This window comes from Fistularia commersonii, chromosome 19, assembly GCF_037954325.1.
Source record: "Fistularia commersonii isolate RoL2024-O1a breed Wild chromosome 19, RoL_Fcom_v1.0, whole genome shotgun sequence".
Lineage (NCBI taxonomy): Eukaryota > Metazoa > Chordata > Actinopteri > Syngnathiformes > Fistulariidae > Fistularia > Fistularia commersonii.
The window spans coordinates 10,537,241-10,557,957 of NC_141302.1; the positions used below are offsets into that span (position 1 = coordinate 10,537,241).

General features: G+C 41.4%; 2 protein-coding genes across 3 annotated transcripts in view; one reads left to right on the forward strand and one right to left on the reverse strand.

Annotated features, from left to right (window-relative positions):
• The window catches only part of LOC147223690 (leucine-rich repeat and fibronectin type-III domain-containing protein 4), a 36,508-nt gene extending 17,036 nt beyond the window's left edge, over positions 1-19,472 (reverse strand). The window contains exons 1-4 of the mRNA XM_086165188.1: positions 18,979-19,472; positions 17,184-17,975; positions 1,501-2,112; positions 1,249-1,411 (exon numbers count right to left, since the gene is read on the reverse strand). Coding sequence (XP_086021314.1) covers positions 1,249-1,411; positions 1,501-2,086 — 749 coding nt within the window. The 5' untranslated portion in view covers positions 2,087-2,112; positions 17,184-17,975; positions 18,979-19,472. The remainder of the gene's footprint in view (positions 1-1,248; positions 1,412-1,500; positions 2,113-17,183; positions 17,976-18,978) is intronic.
• The window catches only part of pcxb (pyruvate carboxylase b), a 307,943-nt gene that overhangs the window by 199,110 nt on the left and 88,116 nt on the right, over positions 1-20,717 (forward strand). The window lies entirely within an intron of this gene.

Below are 20,717 nucleotides of genomic sequence, written 5' to 3' on the forward strand. Positions count from 1 at the left end.
ATTCCCTGTTGTTAGTTCAGGATTGCGGGCTACATTTCTCTTATTATAATCTACGACATGAAAGAATACATTTTTTTTTCATTATCTGTAACATACTGGCAGCCTAATTGAACACAGTTATAAGACTACCACTCATAAAAAGGTGATCTCATCTTTAGACAAAAAGGTGAGAATATGTCAAATGGGTCAGATGTAGGAAGAGTATTCATTTCTTTATTTGGAACCACTACTGATGCAGATGTTAGTTTTCCAGTGTTCCTTTTTTTTTCGCTCACTACAAATGTCTGAACATTTGGCTTGTGGCAAGAGCTCAGGTTCCAGGGACCTTCTTTTATCTGCTCCTTAAAACAATATTTGAACAAATCTAAGGTGTAGGAGATGGCAGCTGTGACTCAGTTTCCTTCACAATTGAATTGATCTTGAGGATTTTCCACCTGGATTAGCTTCTACTGCTTGATCTTTTCAGAGGACATGATCTCTTCCTAGTTTTGAACATGTTTGGCCTTGATATTTAACAGTTCTTGATCCAAACTCACTTTGAATCCTCTTAGTAAACTAAAACAAAGGGCAAATAGCACTCGGTAATGTATGCCTCATGGAAACTCTTTTTTTTTCCCTTTTGTAATGGCCAAATAAAGGTTGACAAGTGGCCAAAGAGCCCCTACGGAAGAAACGATAAACCATCTTAATCAGAACGGACAACAAAGAGCAGTTGAATATACTGACACTGAGGGAAATCTGATGAACAGAATGGGGGATTGGTCAAGAATCCCATGATGGCTTTAACTCATCACTTTTCTTGATGAAATTATGGTAAAGCTGAAGGACCTGCTCTGTACAGCAAAGAGTAAAATCTTACATGTTCAAGGAAAAGAAACACTGTATAGATAATATATTGCACTAAATACTGCAAGAGGGGCGTAACCTCATGTGGGTTCATCTAGTCTTAAGGACATTTCTGAAATCAAAAGCCTGGTCAAATGCAATCCAGTTTCAATTTCCTGAAATTGTCTATTTTTTTTTCCCCCCAAACCTGAGCAGTTGAAGCCAGTTTTCCTTTCTTGTTTGCTGACATGAGCAGCTGGATTTCCACTATATACAGCTACACCCTGGAAGCCATGCTGTTGGCCCACAGCGCATGATGGAAACTGACTGAGAAATGAAATTCTTGTGTGTTTCGGTGTGTCTTAACTTAAAGTGGATTGGGAAAGAAGAAACAAATTCAGTGTAGGAGTTGCGCATGTTCACCTTCTGAGGTTATTGTAGGACAGGTCCAAATCCTCTAATGTAAGCAAGAAGTCATCAAATGCCTGGACAGAGACTTTGAAAAGCTGATTGTTATTGATGATCAGGTGTTGCAGATTCACCAAACCTGCAAGGTCCCTTGGTCCAAGTGTAGTCAATCGATTACCTAAATGCACAAGTAGAATGTCAGTTCAAGATGCAAAGAATGTCAAAGTTGTTTTTGTCAGGTACATTATATAGGATAAAAACACTCACCATCCAGATGAAGAGAACGTAAACTCTCCAGGTCTGCAAAGGCCATTGGTCGAATCAGGTGGATGGTGTTTCTTGACAAGGTCAGATCAACCAGTCCGGTCATGTTGACAAAGTCATTGCCACCTACTTCCATGATGAAGTTGTCAGCCAGTCGCAGCTCAACAGTGCGCCGGTCAACGTGCGGGGGAACAAACAGGAGCCCCTTGTCGGCACAGAGTGTGCTGAGCGACTCTGAGAGGTTTCGACAAACACAGTGGAATGGACAGGCCGAGACCACTCCCCACGTCTCCCCTGCTCCAATCAGTGTAGGCAGCAGGCACCATGTGACCAGAGTCAACCAGTGAAAAGTTGTGAGAGGGACAGAAGGTGACAGAATTCTCCTCGTAGACTTCGGGCAGGCGCAGTGGACAAGATGGGATGAGGACAGCGAAGATGAGATGAGGAAAGATGAAGTATGAGTAAATGATAGTATGGATGGAGGGAAGAGGGAGGGGAAGTTGGGACGTTTTATCCTTTGTTCAGTATTGCGGTGATTGTGAAGCAGTTGTTTCTGTCTTCGGGAATTGAGGGTTGGGGGGACAGGCATGGTAAAACGCCTGGCTATCCACAGACCTGCAGGAAGGCAAAAAAAAAGACAGCTAGGTTAGCCTTAGAATCTTTCTCAGAGTTTTTTTAATAACGTGTGTGTGTGTGTGTGTGTGTGTGTGTGTGTGTGTGTGTGTGTGCGTGTGTGTGTGTGTGTGACATCCTCTTTTCCTCCTACTCTGACTAGACAGATCTGGTACTAGAGCCTGTTAGGCACACCTTCATACAAGTGTAGGCCAATCGCTTTTCTTAAGCGATTCCGCCCTGCACTAGTATACACTCAATTCAAGTTTTATGTGAAACTGTACACTGACAAAATCTCAAGATCTCAGTCAGTCCCATATGCATCCCTACAAAACCTCTTATAACTGTGTTAAAGGCGCCGTCACATGCTAGGCCTCCGCACTTTTTCCACACGACATCTTATTGCCTCGACACATTATCCCATAGGACTGAACACAGCCAGTCCCCATAGTAACAGTTACCTAGAAACCTGCAAGGCAGGATTAGACACATGTTATATCACAGGACCTGAGCTTAAGACTGTGGGTCAGAGAACCAAATTGGGTCACCACTCTATCAGCCTTGTTTCCACTGCAAGACTTAAGTCAAACAATGTAGGTCTCAGTGGGCTCAGTTCAGTCCAGCATGCATGAGCCCACGGGTCCCATTGTAATCGCAGACATCCAGTGAATCACCAGGTAAACATACTATAGGTTTTTCACCCTGACATCCCTAAATACAGCTTATGTGATAAGGTATAGGGATGAGTCACTGCAACTGATTGGCATGCGTAATAGTTGTCATAGTAACTGTAACCTAGATACAGCAAGTGACAGCAAGTGTTGATAACAGACCCAGGCATTGTGAAAACAGAGAGGACGGGTTGAGACTGTGACTCAGAAACAGACAGAACTGTGAGCGTTGCGTAGAGTCAGGTGTATTCAAAGGGTGGAACAATTGTTAAACCAAAGTATGGTCGAATGTATAGATTGTGCAAGCAAACGCTTTCAGGCCAACAACTGTGTGTCTAGCTTGCAGGTTAACACAAATTGCTTGTTCAATACTCTCCATTAAGAACTTGCTTTACTCTTTCTGCATTAACTGAGAATCAGGTGTAATGTCCAACGAAGAAACGGAGACCGTGTCGATTAAAGGTAAGGTTTTCGAGTAGAGTTTTTAGTCTGTTTCTCCAATATAATTTACTTGAAATTATGTCAAGGCACTTCTTGATTTAGTATATTATATATTTTATTACACAAATTCTATATTTTTTCCAGCTTTTAAGTAAATGGTTTGAAAATATGTGACGTTATTCCTGTGATGGAAACAGAATGCGGACCATAAATGGTATCATAATGTTGTTTCTCTTTAAAATCCCGAGAAGCCAGATCATTGTAACTTCCAAGCAGTTTATAGACAGAGAGGCTGTTTGATTCAAACAGTCTCTTAAGTATTAGTGTACCACTGATTTTGCTGATTGACTTGACGTTCGAATAATAACTACAGTAGGTATTACCCAATAGATCTCAGTCCGTCTTGGTCAATAGGTATATTGCCAAAGAACTCCATACCTTGCGACACAAATTCTGGCATAATCTCTCAAAAAAATTCTGTTTCCTTTTTTTTTTGTCTTGAAGCAGAACAGGATGGCGGATGTGGTGAGAATGAGAAAGGGGGCAAATCACAAATGGCTATCATGACAGCCAGTCCCGTAGGCATACCATCTTACAAGTCAACACCCCTGCTTTGCTGTCAAGCCTTGCATACTAAAATGTGAAAATACTACAATGCAAAACCTTACGTGTGCAAAGACCTAACACTAGAAGCCACACAGAGCTGAGCATTCCAACTTTTCTTTCAGACAGCTCAATCCATCAGGTGCATGTTGAATGTCACTATGCTCATGCACTCCCCTGTTGTGTGGTCTGTCTCCTCTTGAATTTATTTGACCTTTAATATCACCTCCTTCAACCGGCCTTCTCCCACTCTTTCCTTTACTCTGTCCTTCCTTTGCTCTATCTCGGATTTCTTGCTGTCTCTCCTGCACGGCTCATTTTCTCCTGTCTTTAATTTTCACACACCCTCTCCATTTCTCTCCTTGAGACCCTCCCGCCCCCCTATTCTTTTCTGCGTGTCACGCTAGCCCACTCTCAAACCTCGCCCTGCAATTCTCTCACCCACTTCTCCAGTACTTCATGTCCCTGTGACACTATTTTCATGATCGTCCTTTATTCCCCCTTGTGTGTGTCTCCGACCTTTTTTATTTCCAAAGTACCCCTCTGTATATTTTCAATCTTTCTTTACCCTGTCTTTCCAACCTTGCTTGCTTTCCAACCTATAACCCACTGGCTGCTCTATAGCGTGCTGCATTTTTTTTTCTTTATGTCTCATTCCCTCTCAGTGCTTCTCTCTATCTTGTCCGTCCTTGAGGCAACCCGGGGAACATCAGTGTTATCAGTCACTGCTGTACCAGGCCATGTTCTCCCCTTTTTCCCCTCCTCAGCCACGTTCGCCACTGTCTTTCTCCCTATTGCTTCCTGACTCTGCTGCCCTCCACATCTCATTGCCCCCTACTATGATCACAAGCTGTGCATGCCTGTGAGCTCGCTGCACTCAAGACTTTGATCTACATCACAACTATAGTCGTCTTCCTTCCTTCCTTCCTTCCTTCCTTCCTTCCTTCCTTCCTTCCTTCCTTCCTTCCTTCCTTCCTTCCTTCCTTCCTTTGATTTTATCCTCACTCCTCCTCACACCAGTGTCCCGGGGTTGCTCTCATTCCACCTTTGCAACTTTCCTCTTCTTTTATTAAAGAGAAGGTCTATTTTGCAACTGGAGCAGTATAGTATCAGCTCTTTGATACACACAGAGGCTGAAACTGATCTGTCAGCTTGCTGATCGATCTGACCCAGAGAGATGGATAGCACCTTGTCCCATTCAGTTAGACTCCTCTTTTTGCTCTCTCTTTCTCTCCGAAGCCAGGCCTCTGTGTCCACTTTGCATCTGGCTGTAATCATATAAGAAATTGATTTTTTAAATTTGTTTTTTGTTTTTTCCACACCGGTGAGTTCAAGGTGTGTTGGGTGTCATGTGCTTTGACACTGTGTGTGACAGCATAAGCTCTTTGGCCTAAACTGGGGGAGAAGGAAACACACAGAATATAGCATTATCAGCTAAATCAAATACATTTCCCAATACGTCTACCATAACAATGCACATTAAATAATGACTGCCTCAAATGAAATTTGAAATGTGATCACACTCCTGGCCAGAAAACTACTTATCGTAGACTATTTATGTACACTGATTTAGGTATATGGCTGCGGAGTATTTTTCTCTTCCTTCCAACCAGGGATGTCACTAGTTCCATTCCCTCTTTGAGGATCAATAAAGACTTACCCTACATTTTGTATTCATGCTACTTACAAGTACAGAGGTGTTGGCGTGCACAGCTTCCATCTATAAAGATTGTTTAAGGGTGTTGATGGCAGCTACTACAACTAGTCTTTTGTGTTTGCCCCGGTGTGAATTGATGTGACAGTTGTCTGCATTTGGGAAACCTCTACTTGTCTTGAAGGTTTTTGAGCTGAATTTACAATAAAAAGGGTACGATCAAATGTGAATACACACACACACACACACACACACAAATTGCTGCAGGCTTCTCAGTAAGACCCAAAGCCTTTTGGTAACAGCATGGTTGGTTTTTTTTTTGGGAAGGAGAGAATAGAGAGATATCCAATAGAACATGACAGAGAAACAAAATTTAGAAAAGGGGAAGACACAAGACAAGAAAGTAAATCAGACAAAAGAAATATTTTAAAGAATATCCTGCTTTAGTAAAATAAAAAGAAACCTTTTCATTTGGTATTTGTATCTGCTCCAAGATATGTGTGCTCAATCCATGTCCATATACTTGATTTTTTTTTGTTTTGTTTTTTGGGAGATCTTTTGCCGCACAACCCTGCATGAACCCCCAATCCCATAGAGAGCAAGCAGCAGACTGGAGAGAACGAGAACAAGAAAGTCTGTGTGAGATAAGGGCAAGTACATAAGCAAAATGCATCTGCGGAACAAAGTACTCAGTGCCCCCTGCAATGGAGCACGACTCAGCACCCTAAGGCTTGAACCTAACCTCACCCTAACTTCCAAAAAGTTCCTGTTCCAATAAACACCACAGCCCCAGGTAGGAGATTCTTGCAAGGCCAAAGCCAGCTAATCATGGAACGGCTAATAGCGCTGTAACCGTGTTTCCATTACCAGAAACTTTTGAACCTAACTCAAACCCGCGCAATTAGCAGAAGCTTCCAGCATGGCTTAAGAGGTCTGATCTGTCAGTTTGGAAGTGTCTCACATGGAAGTGTTTTCACATGGAAGACCTATGGCACTTTAAGACTTAATTTTCTTGTTGGCCCCAGCCTTTAATCCGCTGCTGACTATTATAAATGTCAAGCCCTTCAAAATGCCAGCTACACTTAATAATGTTAATCAACTGTGTATGTGTGTGCGAGTGTGTGTATTTGCATGTTTATTTCCTCATCTACATATCGGCTTATGTGTTTGTGCATCTACTGTGGTGCTCGCAAATGCCATTAGCCTGTAATCGACTTAAATGGACTAAGGGAACGTAGCAGTGTTTATAAACAAGGGGATTTGTATTAGCTCTCAAAAGCCACTTATCAACCGCGAGCACAGTAATCCACAGATCTGATTGGAGTGTGAATAGGTACGACGCAAGGCTTCGGTCCCAGTTTGACAGCCAGTCACCATAGTGCCACATGGTGAAGGGAAGATAAATATTCTGGTTACTACTGGAAGGGAAAGCTATGTTGATGAGGAATGTCTTCAGAATGTAGAAGCTGTAAAGTCATGTAACTGTCAGTATATCGCCAACATGCCCTTTAGGTCTGCTGCCTTATTTGATCTGAAAATATACACAGACTCTATTGGCACAATGGCAGGGCACACAGACAAATACACGGAGGAAGAAATCTGTCAAGACACCGAGGCTTTCTAGCACAGTCTTCTGTAATCCCAGCTCTTGATTTTAGGTGAACGTTTGCATACAGAAACAACCACGAGCGTACCACAACAGTCTTCCCACACAGTCATAATTATAGTGAGGCCGACAGATACACTTTCTCTTTAGGCAAGGAAGAAAAGAACGCCCACAAAGCCTCTTGGTGCAGCAGTCGTGTGTACTGTAAGCCCACTCATCCTTTTGATACTATCACTCCTCTGTCATTCCTCTGTCAAATCCTGTCCGCTTGAGTCATCTAGAATGTATAGAACAGAGGGAGAAAGGGGAAACACTCTTGGATATGGGAACAGACAACAAGCGAGGGAGGCAAAGAGAGGCTAACTGCATGAAGTGCATCGAGGGGGTGAAACAAACTGCTAAGAAAATGGATGAAGACTGCACAAGATGGAGGAGGGAGGGGTGAACAATAGAGCTACAAAGAAACACTAGTCTAAAGAGTTGACAATGGCTCCATGGAAGGAAAGAGGCAAGAAGAGTCTGTGTATGAATGTGCATAGTTAAGCGGATGGGCAGAGAAATATGTAGAGGCGATAAACGGGTGAAGGCCGCCATCCATCACTGTCAGCTAGAGGGATGAGGAAGGGGAGAGTGGATTTGATTAGGGAAATGGTGAACTGTGTTAAAATGAGTTTGTGAAACCTCACAAACATGGTGGGAGAATCAGAAAGGCAGCAGTGACAGGGACACATGGTTAAAAGCAGACGGTGAAAAGTGACGAGGTAGACGATGGAAAGAAGAATACCGCATGCCAGTTTGTTTACAGACAAATGATACTACTTTGAGACTGATCACACATAGGAAGATGATAGTCTTTTCCATTGATATCTAGGAATACATAGAAAAATACATGGCTTGAAACCCTTCTTACTGTTCAAACATAGAGGTTTCTAAACCATTAATCCATGATTCTGAGCTCCAAATCTGAAGGGGGCCACTGCTGACCCCTATCAACTGTATACAATCTTCAAGTATCAGCTCCCTGACACACAAATGAAATTAACAGCAAAGACTCTGAACCTTGGGTGATCGGTACACTGAGACTGGAGAAGACCTTCCACACAGAATTCTTGCTCCTTAGGAGTCATTCATCAAACATGTCATTGGCTCATATCTTTCATATTAGAAAACTGTCATCGAGGACACACCATGGCCCAACACCAACATTACACCCGCTTTATTTGGTTTTACTGATCGTATTGGCCATGGTTTGAATGGAGGTTTTAAACTTTTTGAGATCTCTTACTGTCTTCAGTTGGATTCTCATATCATGTGTTGGTCCATCTGGCGAGGTTTGTCAGGTTTGTTTTTTTTTCTCCTGCGCTTCATCAAAAACTAGGTTCACTAAATCAGTACTGGGTTTGAATGTGACAGCAGGTGTGGATTTGGATTTGGTCGTCATAGAAAGATGGCCATCAAGGCATATGCAAGGGATCACACTTCCCACCTCAGACAGTTATTATGGGATCTGTGTGACAAACTGTTTGTGACCTGGATACTTCAACACCTCACTGGTGTCCTGGATCCTGTTACTGATCCACAACAAGACAAATTATGCCAGATAGGCATGTCATTTAATGCCATATTTTCAGTTATGTCAGAGAATCTTAACATTTTGATGAGGGAATAACATCAGTTTGGTGTTATTTTACAACATACATTATTTGACACAGGTTATTTATTTGATTTATTCAGGGAGGACAAGGATTTCAAAATTCAGAAAAAATAAATATTCAGGAATAAGACCACAGAAAAACATTGAGAAAAGAGACTTCCACATTGGTATGTATGTAAATCTAGTCTCTTCATGAATGGTTAATGGTTGCTAATAAGTATCGAGGGTTGAATTGCCAGCCATTCAATATAATGTGTACCTACATTATATGGATTTTTTGTTGTTTGTTTTGTTTTTTCCAAGGCACATGGGGATTGGGGGGGATCCAAGAAACAAGAGAAAATGATTGTTTTCTTTTTAGAATAAAAGCACTGCAGTCCTTTTCACAGCAAGGCGCCACAATTATAGTTCTTCTGAGATCCTGCACTTGACTAATTCTAGCCAAACCTCTGTAATGTGTCTCAGAGAGCAAATGATAGTGCATGTGTATCTGTGTGCATGCATCTGTTTGCACAGCCCTCTGAGTATCCATTTCGGAATACATCCTGTTCAGAGGATTCTTGAGTTGTTTCTATTCATGAAGAGTTGCACACCATATTCTAACAATCCTGCATGGTGTCTTGGAGTTTATATCAGTTCGAATGGCAAAATAAAAACCTTGATTCTTGTCTCACCGGTGTACAGTTGCGTGGTCTCTCATGACACCCCAGTTTTAGTGTTATTCTCCAACAGTCTGAAAATCAAGTACTATCTTGCTTTTGGCTTTATGGATATTACATTTTTCATCATCAGAAAAAAAGTAGCAGTGGTTTTCAACACATTACCTTATCTAAAGTAAAGAATCTATAATCCTCTAACAAAGCGTGATTTCAGAATAATATTTGTGGATTCTTTGAAGTTTGTTTTTTAAAGGCTTCCTCAATGGATGTACTTAAAAGATAAGCAGCTCAGTCTTTAATGAACTTGAACAAAAGCTTTTTAAAATAATAAATAAATAAATGTAAAGAAAATAAGCCAATGCTACCTGAGGTTCTTTGGAAGAATATCTCTTTTAGAGACCAGGCCTCTTCTGTACTATATTCTTTGGAGGGGGAAAAAGGAGGAGAACAAGAAGCCACTATTCTGATTTAGTACAAGTTGTGAACTAGTGAACCAGGAAGACTCATGAAATGGTGGACAAGACAATGTCAAGCAGTGAACTGCAGCATTAAATAGGCTGCGCGCTCTTCTGCCTTATGGGTGGAGTAGAATTTTGCGCTTGTTGTCACAGCTCGCATTTCGCCCCCAAAGTGCTTCGCTTTTTTGTGGCCATTGTCATCCCACTCTCATTTGTCTCAAATCATTGGGGAGCTCTTAGGTTACTAGTGTAAGCATAGAGGCTGTCAAATAGATGTTTTATGACATTTTCAAATAGTATTGGTATTTCTAGAAAAACTGATAATTTTTTGTAACTGTTGTTAAAAGTTTGAGCTTAATTGGGGAGCCTTTTTGTTGTTATTGACAGAATTCCATCAAATTTCAGCTTCATTGTTGCCTGTTTGTGTAAAATTATGTCCGTAACTATGGTTTGTTAAATTGGTGGCACCCGTTCTCCTCTAAGGAAGAGGTTAAGGGATTCAATTTCTGTTTGGAAAATTGAATTGGCAAACAATGCAGTTGACAGGGATTTTTTTTATTCCTCCTATCCCCTTTTTGGCACCCAATGGGCTCAGGGAGGTTGGACTTCATACATTTTGTTATGATGCTCCCTTTGGAATCTGTAAGTAGTGTCCCGTATCCCCCTCGTGGTTGTATGTTCATGCTTAAATACTAACTGAGGCTTAGCTCATGTATCAGTGTCACTCTGTAAAGTAGGATCTCAGCATTATCTCTTTGGAGCCTTTTTGTGAACAGTAACTCTAGCATGACTCCATATATCTCTAACAGTCTTACGGCTGGATACAGTCAAGCAGTAAAATGATGGGAACAGCAACTGTGGGACATAAAGTGCTGAAAACAGCACTGGCCACCCCTTTACACAGAAACACCAGGATGACTTTTTACTTTGAGAGGAATCGTTTTTCATCGTTGGGTGGTTGTCACACTTGTGCAGCTCAGTACTGCACTCTCTAAATGCTCCTTCATTCCAAATGCCAGTAGCATGGTTGCAACTGATTAGATTGTACAGTTACATGGTTTAAGATTGGGGGCCAGTAAAAATCTCTAATTGATATTGACTCAAATCACACGCTTGCACACACACACACACACACACACACACACACACACACACACACACACACACGCACGCACAAACACACACACATACACACACACACGCACACACACACTTGAATGACAGTCCCATTTTGTGCAAAATTTGACATGCCTGTCATTTTCCAAAGGGTTGAAGCCCTCTCTGCAAAGCTTAGCCTTTGTTTCGAGGTGTATAAAATATTTATAAAGATCAGTATTACCATTTTTTAAGAGAACTGGATGCAAGTGACCATATGATCGGTTATGTCTAAATAGTATTTGTCCATTCGCTTTTATCTATGTTGGGTCTTTTGGTCATCATAATATGATTTTTGATTCTCTCTAACCTATTTTAAAATTTTTTAGGGTAGAAGATTTGTAAAGTGTGCACACATGAACCCTTTTTTATGACAAAAAAATGTATATTTGTCTACAGGTAATGTCTACATCTTGCAGTAATGCATAACATATGGTCATTTTCTGGAAACAAGGGTGTATAAGCTTTTGTCCAGCATTTATTAATGCATGTGCACAAATCTGGATGACCTCTCTTGAACTCAAAGGTCTCTATATTTTATAGTTACAAATTTGCATGTTCAGTCAGCTTATTAGGAATCTGCTGTTGTTTGTTGCAGTTTCAACTCAGAGTCTCTTTTGTCCTCCACCTGCTTGTTTCTGAATGGAAAATGAACGCTACCTAATATATTACATCTTAAATAGGAGATAGCAATAGCCTGTCGTCAGAAGGCTTCGATCCGAATAAGGAGAATAAAGCTTATATTTTGGTCCACTCTCCCGAAACAAATACATGCTATTTGATGCTTCAGTATTTAAGTATTAGTATTTGTATTTTGTGTGTGTCGTGGGGGGGGATTAAAGAAGAGTCACCTTAGAGAAAGTGTGCAGATGAACTCCTTTTTTCTAATCATCATCTACCCCACACACACGCACACACACACACACACACACACACACACACACACACACACACACACACACACACACACATCATAAAATTGCAGACAGATCAATACCTGAATTCAATTCTGCTTACCCCTGCATATTTTACTTTGCATGACACAATATCACAAGTGTTGCAGAATAACTGACCTGCCAGTCACCCTGAACATTCTGTGCTTGCAGTTTTTTCTTTCCATCACCTCTACCTCCTGCCTTCATTCGTTTTTCATCCATCTCACATTCTTTCCTAGATGTTTGTTTTGAGCACAAAGCTTTTGTCAGGAATCAAAATAAGTACCTTCCAACTCTTGTTTTTTCTCAACTTCATCGTTTTCCTCAGTTTAACACCTCCACTGTAACCCTCAAGATCCTTTACTCCCCCACTGTCTCAACACTGCCATATCATCCATGAGGGACTGCATCTTTGCACCTTTGTGTGTTTACATGTTTTTTCTCATTTATCAAAAAATGGCAAATTAACCCCAAACACACAAGTTACGAGGCATCAACATCCCCTCCACAATCAAAAGGCCAGCAGCACCAATTATATGAGCCCTGATTGGCTGACACAACAGGATGCAGCATTCACATGGTGTGTGTGCATGCATGTTGCGTGTGTGTTTGTGCGTGCACGTGGAAATATGCATGCATGCATGCATGCACGCATATGCCTGAGCGGAGGTGTGAAGACTCAGCAGGATTCATCGTTTTCTCTGAGGCAATCCTTTGAGTAAGATAACAATTGATTAGAGTAATTGATTTATACCAAACACACATGGAGACCAAATACTAAATATTCCATATTCTGGCAAGAAGAGTCTCTTTTGATTTTATTCCTGCCTTCCCCCCCCTAATGTTCTGGATCTCTCCTCTTGTTGTTAACTCTAATATCCCTCGGAGTACTTGTATTGTTTTTCACTGTTCTGGGTATTTTCACTCTATTTACAGGGATCATTTTATTGGGTTTAGCTTTTAGACATTATTATTTGACCATTAAGCTTCATGTAAATATGAAATTGGAGGGATGAGAGGTTCGAGGATAAGAATTGGCCCAATCAAATATTATTGAGCAATGGGTTGTAAATGACAGAGGGTTTGAGATCCTCATTTATAACTCTGACGCACATTTTTCCTGGTTTAATTAATGACCGGGGCAACTTTCACAGTAATGAATTACTAACTGAAGCGTTTTTGATACTAATATGAAACAGGGATAAAGATGAAAAGGTCCTACATTGCAGCAAGCCTACAGGGGAAAGTGGTTTCTCTGAAGCATGTTGATACTATGTCTTATTTAGGTGCTTGGCAATGCTTATATAGGTAGGGATGCTCTGTTTGGCTGTCAGACGCCAACTAGATGTATTTCAGACAAAGTGCAAGGCCCCTTTTTTTTCCTGACCGTCATCATCCACATCATATTCTACACCATGATTCATTCGAACATCTACAACCTACTGCATCTGTTTAGGATCAGTTTAATGCAGAGAAACACCTGTGAGTGTGCAGCGTTGGTTTTAGATGCCAGCATGCAGCTGTCGTGGGGTTGTTGCCAACATCCGTAGCAGAGGTCTGAAGCATGTTGGCAAGCTGTTTGTGTTTGTGTCACTGTTTTACACTTTGAGCAGCTCACTATTTCAGTGGTTTTTTTTACACATCTGTCGACTGTAAGGGAAGCATTAACCACTGTCAGAACTCAGTTTCTATGGGCTCATTTAGATTTGTATTGAATATGTTTTCATATAATACCACACATCAATACTGAATGTTCAAGCCACCACATCTGACATTTGAGAATTGCTAAAGTGAAGAAATTCTCACTTGGATGGGACAAATGGCTGCTATCGAGTACTTTGTTGAGAAAGTTTGATGTGCTCGTAAATCTGTGCCCTCTTTTTCCCGAGCCATCTTCCTGAGGGGGGTTTTCACAAAGCAGGATTAGCAAGCGAGCCAGATAACTTTACAGCAGAACTTTTTGAAATTCTGTAAGCAATTATCAGTGTAAACTGCTGAAAAATGTGCCAAAACTCAATTTTCAAACAGGGCTTTATAGATTAGAACCAGTGTTAGACAGAAAGTCACAGATACTTCAGCCTTCATTCTTCATATTTAAATTCATAAAGCATTTTCTAAGATGAAGACATTTGCCTATTCCCCCACCATCTCCTGCATCTACCCCCCTTTCCAAAAAGGATCCCTCTGTCTGTCTCCAGTGGTTGCTATGGTTACAGTTTGCTCTGCTCATCAGGTGCCTGCTGTGCCTAAACAGACTGTCAACAGTTTAATTACTCATTCTCTCATCCTCCTATCGTTCTTTATGTTGTCCACCTTTGCAAGTTGCTTCCCCTCTGACTCGGTAGCCTGTTAGTCATTTCTCTGCTCAATGAGATTCTTTTTTTTTCTCAATTTTTTTCCCGCTTCCTTACGTGGATTTAACTCCCATGCTTCTCCTGTCATGTCAGCCCGCTGTCTCCGCCCTCCTTGTATGTTTGACTACTAACAGCCTAATTACTCATCCTTTTTAGAATTCAGTCGCATCACTTCGATTCCCTCTATTCATCTTCCCCTCCATCTCCCTACTCCGTCGTCCGGCACAGCCACTGTTCCTTCGCTTTATTAGTGCAGTTTTTCTTTTTTTTCCCCTTTTCAGACATTGTTATTCGTCTATTCCCTTATCCCTGCTCTCTCTTATCAACCACCTCTCAAGTGTCATCATTCGCCTCTTCATTACTCAGTCTCTCACTATTCTCTGAGTGCAACTCCCTATCTTAAATAGTCAGGCTCATAATTACTCTCTTTCATCACGCAATCATTCCATACCTCCGTCTATCATCTAACACTCCTTTCCTTACGTGTTGACAGCAGCCTTATTTCTCATGCCCTGATCCTTCTCTCCTTTCTTTAATGGTACAGCTCGAACCCCTTCACTATTTGTCATTTGTTCAACCATCTGTTCATCCATCAAGTGTCACCTTGCTGACATTGGCCATGTCTCTCTTGTCTGCTGATTTCGAATCTACTTGTGATTGACTGCTGGTTGAATAAAAAAAAAAAAAATGGTGTGAATTCGTCATTTATCAATTTCCATGTCTTTCTTGTCTTCAAGGCACTATGCCTGAAGCTATGGTGGTTAGCTTGCTCACTTTTTTTTGTTTGCCTTCTTTCATGTCTAATTCTGTAGTTTAGCATTATTTTTTTTTAGTACCTCTAACTAAATGGTCCATTCACTTGCCTGCTATTTCTTGCTTCTCTTTCTCACTTGCCAGTCTGTTCATATTGGTACATTTTTGAACGAACAGCGAGTGTCCCATCTGTTCGTGCCTCAGAATTTCAGATACCCTCGGTATTATGATCCATGGAGAGCATTAAAGAGATAATAGCGGAAATGTTATTTTGGTTCAGCTTTACTTCAATATTTGAACTATATGACAGTTTCCTGCTTGGTACTGTCAAAACTATCTCTAACAAATACAGGCTGATGATTTGGCTAGTGGGTATCAGACAACCTTTTTTTTGTTCACTTTTGAAAAAAAATCCAGGAGCCTTTTTTTGATGAATTATTTTAGAATTAGTGATGCCCTTATTAAAAGCAACAGTCACGATAGCTATTCACTATGAGCATTGGGGCAAAGCCCAGCCTGGTGTATTTAATGTTTTTTTTTTCCTTTCAACCAAAAGAAAATGAATAAACTGGTAAATTTTTAGTTCTGTCTCCAATATTTTCAAGGCAGTTAATAATGCCCTGCGGTTCATAATTAATACATCTCTTGAATGGAAGAGCTCCATGGTAGAGTGAAATCCCCCTTTAGTTCATGTTTAAATATCCCATAGCTGGTGTTACTGATCTTTTTCGACTTTTTGGGGTCACGTAGAATTAAGTGATGCTGATAATGCTGTCGGTTATTCAGTGGGTATTGATAGCCATATGACATTCTCATTATTTCTTCCTCATCTTACCCTATTAATATCTCTTTTTGGTGAATTAACGTTAATGTATCATTCTAGCCTGAATATGCCATTTTCTAAGCATTTTTCTTGTCATCAGGCTTTTTTCATAATCTTCTTCATTTCACTTAGTAATTCATAAGTCATCTATTGTTTTATATCTTGTCTTGTTCCGTCATCTTGTAATCGTAATTCTGCTTTTTTTTCTTGCTTTAATCACCAACTCTTCTTTTTGCTCCTACCTGTTTCTTTTATTTATTTCCCTCTTTATATTTTCAAACATTGTGTCCATCTCTACCCCCCGTCTATCCTCCAAATGCAATTCTTTCCTCTGACCTTTCCCCCCCTCTGTACCCAGCATCTTGCCATGTCTACCCTTGCTTACTTCAGTTTCCGTCTGCTTTCTCAGCCTCTGTCCCTCCTTTCTGCCTCCCTTCACCTCCATTTTGCACTGTCCCTGTCTTCCTTACTCCATTTCACTCATCGCCTCTTATCCTCCCATATATCCACTCAGTCGGTCTGATCTCCTGTGTCAGTGTGCCAAATCTGCCAGTGTTTGTGTATGTGTGTACGCTCAGACACTGCTTATGTAAAAAATCTGCAACGGGTTTAGGTTCAACTGACGCCTCTACCGACACTCGCATCCCTGCATCCCATCCTCTTACGCTTGCAGAGTATGCACACCCATACGACACGCCAGGTGAGATTACATAAAGGCAGGCTGATGAAAGCCAAGCTGAGATGCACCTAGTGAGTAATCTGATATAGGACAGCTGGCTGACACACAACACACACACACACACACACACACACACACACACACACACACACACACACACACCAAAAACAGAGAGGGATTCTCAGATCAGAAGGGTTCTATAGTATAAAGATGCAGAGTCGGAGGTGCAGTGGGATTAGAAGAGAGGGATAAGATGAGATAGAAGTCAGTCAAACATCTGTGTGTGTGTGCGTGTGCGTGTGTTTGTGTGTGCGTGTGTGTGTGGTTGTTTGACATTTGCCTGTTGTGTTTTCTTTGTTTTGAATGCACATCTGTTCATTATTTATAGGACAGGCCTATGTACGTGGGAGAGAGAGGGTGAGGGAGAGAGAGAGTGAAAAGGGAGAACACTGAGTTCCCAGTCCAGTCAGTGGTGTTGTTCACTGCACTGATGTGCTCAATGATTCAGCACAAGAGGGCTAACCATGCATATACCGAATCACCTTTACTGAGCCAATATATGCCAACAGAGTGTGCGTGCATGTGTGTGTGTTTGTGTGTGTCTGTATTTGAAAGTGCACGAAAATTACCTTTTCCGTCTGTGCAGCTCTGTAATCCAAATCAGCTCCACATGTTATCCAGGTTTACGTATGAATGAGTGTGCTTGCCTGTGTGTGCATGTGTGAGTGCTTAGCACATATCTCGCCCCAGGTGCTTCACCTTATGTCAGGCCTTTGTGTTTGTGCTTAAACCTGTCCTATGCCCATCCACACACTCGCCACACACATCAAAGGATGGTGGATATAGGTCACTTTCAGAAGTTTCTGGAATTCCAAACACCGTAGATCCTCTTAGACCTCTATAGATGATGAAAACCTGGAAAATCCTGAATTATGTGCTCAATCCTGACACAGAGGTGCAAAAAGGAGATCTCAGTTGGGAAAAAAATCCAAGAATCCACTTTGCTGGAAATCCTATTAATGTTGTTTTGATATGATTTCCTCATGGCTGGATTCAACTTCACTTTGGTGCGTTGAGTTCACTTGAACGACAATCCCAGAGTAGGCAGCAGTCCTCTCTCCTCACTTATCCATCCCCATTCTCTCTCTCCTTCTCTCCTTCTTCTCCCCTCCTCAGTCATGCAGGCCTCTTCCTCATTGGTTCATCTGGCTCTCAGACTTTCTCACTACTGCCTCCTGCTTTCACACATTGTCTTTATACCCTACTTCCCGGAGTGATTTCAAGGTGTCTCACAGAGCCTCTCTAAATTCTATCGTGTTGATGGATGTTCCTTCACCATGAGTGAATTTGATGTTCATTGATGACCTTAGAAGGGAAACACTTCAAGTGAGAGCTGTTCAGGTTTCAGGATTGCTAGGAACCTACAAAAGAAGAGAAATGGAGAGTGATTATGTGCTTAGGTCACATATGAATTTGTGTGTGTACATGCGTACGTGTACATGAACACGCACACTCATGTACACTGCTACAAGTGCCATATCCGCCCATCTTACCACAACCTCGGATGTCTATCATTTATTCCTCCCTTATGGTTTCCATAAATCCTCCTTACCACCTAACCAACCCCTCATTTTTTTCTCTCCTCCCTTTCTCCCCCTCTCCCTCTTACCTGTCTGTCAGAGAGAATCAATAGTTCTGAGACCCTCTTAATGTCTCTCAGCAGGCTGCATCAGCTTTTTCCAGCACGCCAAAAAAAGAACCGATGCACACAGACCTGCAGCACATTCATGCATGCTTAAACACAGCAACGTGAACACACGCACACACACACACACGCACGCACGCACGTACGTAAGCATACACACACGCACACTAAGTAGTCATGCAGGCATGCCCTCCTACAAGCACACGCAGCCTGCATTTCCCTCACTTCCCCATTCAAATGCTCATGCAGCCTAATGAAACAACCGGGCTATTGATCAGCACCATGAATGTCAGACAGTCCCAAAGTCCAGTCCCCGACTCCGTCCTGTCAGTCAAACTCCGTATGCCAATACACTTCCAAAGGCAATCTAATTGCCCAGCTTTAAATCTATGCAGTCACTCTGTTTCTTTGGTGAAAGTGTTGTGAAAAGCATCCGTGCATTAGTGCAGCAACTACAGCCATGCAGCGACACCGGCTGATATTTTTCATCCCTGCTTTAGTTCTGTTGTTTAGCAGAAAACTGAGAACTCTGTTTCTTTCCTTTTATTTCCTTATCTTCTTCCCTCTTCTTGTTTACCACGCTACTTCCAAAGCATAATACAGTTATTTGGTGTCCTTTTATCTTTTTTAAGTCGTCTGCCGGTTCTTTCATCCTCATCCGTATCCCCCTCACACCCCCCCACACCCTTCACCCTAGATGAAAAGGTGGAATTACTAACCTTGTTTTCTGGATCATTCCACTGCGACTCCTGGAGCCGTCACATCTCTGTCTACGCGACTATCTCAGCTCCATGGAAAAACACCCATCTCTCCTTCTATCTCGCCCTCTCTGTCTATCTCTCTCTCAATCTCTCTCCTCCCGTTGGTCGTCCCCTCACACAGACAGTCTCGACAGCTGCAGCGCTCTGTCAGCCTCCTCTGTCGCTCTTCTGTCAGGCTGTGGGCTGATTGAATTTTAAGTCATGTTAATCCCAGAGTACAGGTACTGAATGAAGAAGGGGACACGGGAAAAAAAAAAAAAGAAATGAAGAGAGAGAGAGAGCGAGAGAGAGAGGAAATATAACAGTACGTAGAGAGTGAGCTTGCTTATAATTTTAGAAATCCCCTGTCCTTCCTGCAGGATTCTCCTCTTGTTTTTTCCCTCGCCACCGCTCACTCAGGTCTCCACTTTATTTGTCCATTTATTTGCGTCTTTATCCACTTTCTTTTCCCCTGATTGCTTTGTTAGCTTGTGTCGTCCACCTCTTCTGGAAAAGAGTGCATGAGTCCCAGTGAGGAGCAGAACAGAGGACTGTGATCCGTCTCTGCTAGCATCAAGCCTCAGACTGAGAGAGAGAGAGAGAGAGAGAGAGAGTGTGTGTGTGTGTGTATGTGTGAGGCATGGAGATGAAGAGCAGGTTGGGGGTGGGTGGGGGTTTTAGCAAGATGAGAACTAGAGGAGAGTGTGAATGAGGGAAATAATGTGGGAATGAGGGGTAGCGAAAATGTGCATCAGAGGGACAAGTGGACAGGATTAAAGGTCAACGGCTGTAATGGGTGGTGGTGTAAAGTGACCAAGGACAATTTGCATATGCTCGAGTAGTCTCACTGCATCAGAGCTTGACTGATATCTTGTTTAACTGATGTCAGCCTTTTACAGGGAGATTTCTATCAGTTTATGTGTCTGACAATTTGGAAACTGTATAGTTTCCCTGCCTAAAAGATCAAACCAGTTAGTTTGTATCTGAGTTCCAAGCTGAGACAAAAATTATTTTATATTCTGATGTTTGGTGATTGAAGGCTATGCTATGTTGCTCTTAAGTTGTGCATCCATCAACATTCTCCATACACCCATAATAGTTCGGCATTTTTTTTCCATTAACTGACATTTTGTGAGATTTAACACTTGGAAAAATCTCTCAGATATATTTACAGATATTCAGGAATTCCATCTCTTGAAAAAAGCTTCAGCAGAAGAAAATTTAATTGAAGTGCCATTAGTCAATGGTCCATTTTTTTTTAAACATTTATTCCACAACTATAGATATTTTGTAATTTCTTTTTAATTTGCAGATGCCACTGAAAAACAAACAAAAACAAAACCACTGGTTGATGACTAAGGGTCAAATTAGAGTATGTGTTTAACTTATTTAGCAAGATGTTTGTCATCAACCAAACACAACAATACAAAGCAGGAAGAGAAAAAAAAAAAAAAAAAATTGAAGTAGCGATAATAGTTTATTGTTAGTTATTATCATTTTATGATGTGGAAAAATTCTCACTCCGGAATGCAATATTTATCCTGTTCGGGGTAAATGAAGTTCAGTAGTACAAGTTATAACCATACTGACCATGCCTTGTAATTAATTCTTGTAAGAGCAATGCGTTGTTTTCCTTGTAATGACTTAAATGACCCCTATCAATGAGAGGATCTGGTTTATACAAGTTCCTCAGAATTGCCTATACACATCATTCAAGA